The 6,138-nt window shown below is 37.2% G+C and overlaps 1 protein-coding gene across 1 annotated transcript; it reads left to right on the top strand.

The window, feature by feature from the left end:
- The first annotated feature begins 1,202 nt into the window (after positions 1-1,202).
- On the top strand, positions 1,203-5,832 carry LOC107777591 (dnaJ homolog subfamily B member 1-like). The gene is given in 3 exon segments (NM_001325244.1): positions 1,203-1,494; positions 2,457-2,881; positions 5,184-5,832. Coding segments are annotated over 3 exon segments (1,029 nt in total). The 5' UTR covers positions 1,203-1,329; the 3' UTR covers positions 5,623-5,832.
- The last annotated feature ends 306 nt before the right edge of the window (positions 5,833-6,138 follow it).

The following is a 6,138-nucleotide window of genomic DNA, read 5'->3' as shown; positions in this document are numbered from 1 at the left end:
ATCTTCAATCAAATGAGCTAGAACTGAAATAACATTGAGAAACTGCGAGAGTGAGGTTGACATCGAAGCCTCAGCTCTGATACCATGTAAAATTGAAGTAGCAGCATGAGTTGAGCTCAGAAGGAGCTCCAATAGAGGAACATATGTGTGAACCTAGAAAGAGAAATGTGGAGGAAGAGCTTCCAGATTCTGAGAGAATGAAAACTATCTCATTGATTAATATATTTGCACGTGTATTTATACAAAATAACTAATAGCTAATCATTTCTCTAATGCTAACTAACTAATGCTAATATCACTAACTAAAAATTCTGAGTTGTAACAATTGTTGAGTTGTAACATATACATGTAGTAGTGTGTCAGTGTGGTTAAATACGTAATCTCAAAAAGGTAAAATAGTTCATATTCTAGTCTGATTAGTCGGCTCAAATGTAATTTAAATATTATTTAATTATATTTTTAATACCATTTTTTGTAATAACCAATTCTAACTATCCTATGCACCTCCACCTTGATGATTTGATCAAAGTTGCATTGATAATTTATATTGTAAATTTGTAATGAAAACAATCAATTACTCGTTATAATGCGATTTTCCAAAGGTAGACGTTAAGATGATCAACCACATAACTTAAATATCCAAGTAAGAAGAAAAAGTCATAATATTGAGCTCACTAGTCTTGACACTTCAATGTTGATATTTTTCTCTTAAAAATGTAATATGCCTATTTATTGAAATTTGTTATCCAGCTAAGAATTTAATTTTTTCAAGCTCTTAAATTTAATTTCAAATATTCTTTTTACATTCAAGTACATATTCAACTAATATTATCAAATCCGAATTCGAATCTTAAAACTAGAAAACTCTTATATTAAAGAGACTTCCTTCAATATAAGATAAGACGAGACACACGATGTAATCTGAATTAATCAAGTCAACATGTATTAAATTCTATATTGATCATGAAAAACCTCATATTTTATTTATCGTCCTACAATAAAACACAAATTCCGTATAATTAAATAAATAAACTCATTATTAATTACTTTCAATGACGTGGGCAACGTCGGCCAACCCTAGTTCTAATTATGAGCTTCTTCTGGAACCTTCTACTGGTTTCTCGACTCGTCGGTTCTTGTGGCTCTTTTCCGGACTAGTTTCTTTTCTTTCCCTTTCTCTTTCTAAAAACGTCCAAATTCCTCACAATTTCTGTTTCTTCTTTAAAAAAACTCAAGGAACCTGATTGACCATTTAAAGATCCGTTTTTGTTCAGTATTTATTGAAGGAAAACCAAATAGGTCAAAGTGAAGAAAAGAAAAGTAGAGGGGATGGGGGTTGATTATTACAAAGTATTGGGTGTAGATAAGAACGCTACAGATGATGATTTGAAGAAAGCTTATAGAAAACTTGCTATGAAATGGCATCCTGATAAGAACCCTAATAACAAAAAAGCCGCTGAAGCTAAGTTCAAACAGATCTCTGAAGCCTATGATGTATGTTAATACTTTTCCTCAAATCTTTGCATTTTGAGTTAAAAGTTTCAATCTTTTTACTTTAATAGCTTAATGGGTTCTCAATATTTGATTCGTTGTTGCTAGATTAAAGCTTCTAGTATTCATAGTCTTGCAAAAAAGTTACTTGTTTTAGAAAGGTACAAAAAAGCACTGCAAATTAGAATCTTTTATAGAAGTTAGTGTTTCAAGTTTCAAACTTTTTCCTTTATAGTTTAGTGGGTTCTTAATCTTTGATCATATCTGCTAAATTAAAGCTGCTAGAACTTTTAGTATCAAAGTTGTAATATCTATAGGGAGGCAAACAAAAGCTCTGCAAATTAAATTTGAATATTTTTTAGTTGAGAAGTGTTAGAAGAAAAGTTTGTAAAATCACAAGCTATGTTGCTCGGACTCTCCGAAAATGTCGCCGGGTGCGTGTCGGATTCTTCAAAAGCAGTGTATTTTTTGAGGAGAATCCGACACAGGTGCGGCAGTATTTTGGAGAGTCCGTGCAACATAGATCACAAGTGAAAGTAAACCGTTTTTCCCAAATAGGAAGTAGATCAAAACAAATTGTTAAACAGAGATTAGTACACTTTTCTTCAGCGGCGGAGCCAGAAATTTGGGCACAAGAATGACACACTTCGATTTGAACCTATGACTAAAGTAATTTTGAACCCCCTTTTCCCACTACACTAGTAGTTTCTCTTATGTTAAGGGATTCAACATTCTATAGATATACAAAAAGAAATTATTTTTACCCTATTTACGCAGTATACGACAAAGTAGATTCAATTGAATTCCCTTAACAATAGGTTCCTGTGTTCCTGCTTTTCTTATGCAGCAAGTATCTAAGACAGCTAATTTGTTCCAGATAATTAATCATGAGATTTTCTCTTTGATTGGAGTTGTTAGATGTTTTACAGTTAAGTGTTAACTGATGACTTATTCTTCTGCATTAGGTGCTTAGCGACTCCCAGAAAAGAGCTGTGTATGACCAGTATGGTGAAGACGGGCTGAAGGGTGGGGTGCCACCGCCAGGAGCAGGTGGGCCGGGTGGTGGTTCCCCCTTCTTCTCTACTGGGGAAGGCCCCCAGTCATTCAGATTTAATACTAGAAGTGCGGATGACATATTTGCTGAATTTTTCGGCTTTTCAAGTCCATTTGGAGGTGCTGGAGGAAGGGGACCAAGGTTTGGTGGTATGTTTGGCGATGATATGTTTGCATCCTTTGGTGAAGGAGGAGGCGGTGGTGGTGCTTCAATGTATCAATCAGCTCCAAGGAAAGAGGCTCCGATACAGCAGAACTTGCCTTGTAATCTTGAGGATCTTTACAAGGGTACCACCAAGAAGATGAAAATTTCTAGAGAAGTTGCTGATGCGAGTGGGTAAGTAATGGTTCCATACAATCTGTTTGACTGGTCAATGTTTATCAATCTTGCTGTTGAGCTTCAGCTTTCTACGTGTGATATTGGATATGTAGGTAATAGTGGTGTTCATACAGTCTGATTATCGCTTTGCTATTTGCTTGCCCATCAACTTTTGAACTTATATTGTCTGCGTGTTATGTACTATTGGTTTACGATCATCTCGCAAAACGGTAGAATCTTATCCATTCTAGGTTTCAATGTCAATTACCTGGAATTTAGTGAAAACGTTAGTTATTACTCAATTAACTGAAATACTAACATCTCAGAATTGCCTCCATCCCACTTAGTTCAGCTCGCATAAAGAACTGTCCTGTTGTATAATGGAAAGCCCTCTGCTAGGCAAGTAGTCTGAACGAGGATATCTGTCAAATGCCTGGATTTTATTCATGTAAATTTGGAATCTGGTTAGTGATCATTGCTAGTAGTTCCATTTACATTAGGATACACCAACTTATGGTTGATGTGACTTGGTAAGTTTCTGGCTAACCATATTTAGAAACTTAATAATCCACATCGCATTGCAATGTGACCTTATTATCTTTGAAGGTTCTTGGTCTCATCATCCTTATAAGAGAGCCTTCTTTCTTATATATTGATCTCATCTCTTTGTAGTCATAGGAAGGTGATATGGAGGTAGCTCTTTTATTTCTTTCTGCTGAGAAGCACTTGCTATCCCTCGATCTTTTGAATCGCTTTTCGATAAATCTAATCTTACAATGTAAAATGACGTGCCCTTTCCGTTTTTTTCTTCAAGTACTTCATTGGCCTGAGGTAAAGATAGTTGCGTGATAGAAACTAGGGATAAGGTACTAGTGTAGTGCCCTTTGACCTATCCATTTCTTCAACTTAAAGTTGTCTGGGAAATACCAAGGGTATTCGAACAGTGAAATGGTAAAATTTGTATGTCATTAGGCAACTTGTTAAAACAAGAGGCTGAAATTTCCTAATTCCCTACTTCATAGCATATTACAACAACAACAACATCCCAGTGTAATCCCACAAGTGGGGTCTGGGGAGGGTAATATTTACGCAGACCTTACCCCTACCCCGAGGGGCAGAGAGGCTGTTTCCAGGAGACCCTCGGCTCAAGAGAGCAACAAGAGACAATATATTAGTACTATCAATAGACTCATAATAAATAACATAAAATAAAAAATAACAACAATATAAGAAATATAGGAAATACGAAAAGGATGGAGAAAAGGATGTAAGGTATACTAATATCCAACAGATACAGCCCTGCATCAGTAGCTGATCAGTAGCATCCTAAGACTAACTCCTAAATGGCTAGTCTCACTCTAGTGCGCTGTAGTAATATTCACAAACTACCCTCTAACTTACAACCTTAATGCTCGACCTCCACAATTCCCTGTCAAGGACCATGTCCTCAGAAATCCTAAGTCGTGCCATGTCCTGCCTGATCACCTCCCCAATACTTCTTAGGTCTCCCTCTACCTCTCCTCGTGCCCACCACAGCCAGTCGCTCGCACCTCCCCACTGGTGCATCAGTGCTCCTCCTCTGAATGTGCCCGAACCATCCGAGTCTTGCTTCCCGCATCTTGTCCTCCATGGGGGTCACACCCACCTTCTCTCGAATATCTTCATTCCTAATCTTGTCCATCCTTGTATGTCCGCACATCCACCTCAGCATCCTCATCTCTGCTACTTTCATCTTCTGGATGTGTGAATTTTTAACCGGCCAACACTCGGCCCCATACAACATAGCAGGCCTAACCACTGCTCTATAAAACTTACCTTTTAGTGACGGTGGCACTTCATAGCATATTGTATCTATTATTTATTTATGATCAAGCTTATTAACTGTCTGTTATACCTTCTTGTAACTATTTAGCTCATTAAATCCTGCATAATTCTCAACAAAAAAAAAAGAGAGGAGAAAATCTTACATAATTTTATCAACTTCTCCTAAAAGCAGTTGACCTATGATATAATGAAGCCTACCTGTAGTGAATTTGCATTATAGGTGTAGGGGGGACCTTCAAACTCATACTGTTGAAGCAGTAGTGCAGTATGTAGTCCTTGTACATACTTGAGATTTTTAATGCATCATCAAGTTGATGGATTTTCTTGAGTACATTAGCTATTTGTAGTATCAGGATCTAAGTTCTGAATTATCTTCCATTGCGTCGGCCTTTTAAGATTCTTTTTTTGTCAGACGTGTTAGATTATTTATACTGTGTTTTGTTTAGTGGGTTTTCTTGCCTACTAAACTTATTCTGTGTACTTTTGTTGCGTGCAGCAAGAGAATGCAGGTGGAGGAGATTCTAACAATCAATATTAAACCTGGCTGGAAAAAAGGTACAAAGATTACCTTCCAAGAGAAAGGGAACGAGCAGCCTGGCGTTATACCAGCTGATCTTGTCTTCATAATAGATGAGAAACCTCATAGAGTTTTCTCACGCGACGGAAACGACTTAATTGTTACACAAAAGATATCTTTGGTTGAAGCCTTGACTGGTACTACAGTCCAACTCACTACTCTAGATGGAAGGAATTTAACCATTCCCGTCAACAGTGTTATTCAACCAAATTATGAGCATGTTGTCCCAGGCGAAGGTATGCCGCTTCCAAAAGATCCGACAAAGAAAGGAAATCTGAGAATCAAATTTGACATCAAGTTCCCTGTTCGTCTGACTACGACCCAGAAAGCTGGGATCAAGGAGCTATTGGGTTCTTGAGCTTTATGCAAGCTTAAAGCTGGTTTGTTGTGATGTGTACATATTTTCATAGAACCATTTTAAATTTATGGAATGGGGTGTTGGTTTTAGGCTTATAGGAAAGATGACACCTTAGCGAAGTAGATTTCTGCGAAATATTTTGCTTTGCATCTTAAGGGTGTTGTTCAGTGGTACCATTCAACAATAGCAATGCCATTTTTGTTTGTCGAATAAGATTAAAAATTTACATGGCAGATTTACCAGTGTCAGCTTGCGTATTGTCTGTCGTGAAATATTAGCGGTGGAAAGAAACTGTGTTGGGGCAAAAGGAACCCTTGAGAAATTTCCTCCTTACATGTAGTGAAGTGATTTTATAGAGCCTGGAGAGCAGTACAATCTCAACTAGAATACTCATGCATTTAGATGAAGCTGTTGCGCAGCTGGTATTCGAAGCCATTCTCGCAACAAGTAGTCTCTGTGATTAGCCTTATATTCTGGTTTCGATGTGTTTGTTTATGACAGCTAGCCATAAAGCTC

This window comes from Nicotiana tabacum, chromosome 10 (genome assembly GCF_000715075.1).
Source record: "Nicotiana tabacum cultivar K326 chromosome 10, ASM71507v2, whole genome shotgun sequence".
Classification (NCBI taxonomy): domain Eukaryota; kingdom Viridiplantae; phylum Streptophyta; class Magnoliopsida; order Solanales; family Solanaceae; genus Nicotiana; species Nicotiana tabacum.
The sequence above is the reverse complement of the archived record's forward strand: the minus strand, read 5'-3'. Positions and strand labels throughout refer to the sequence as shown.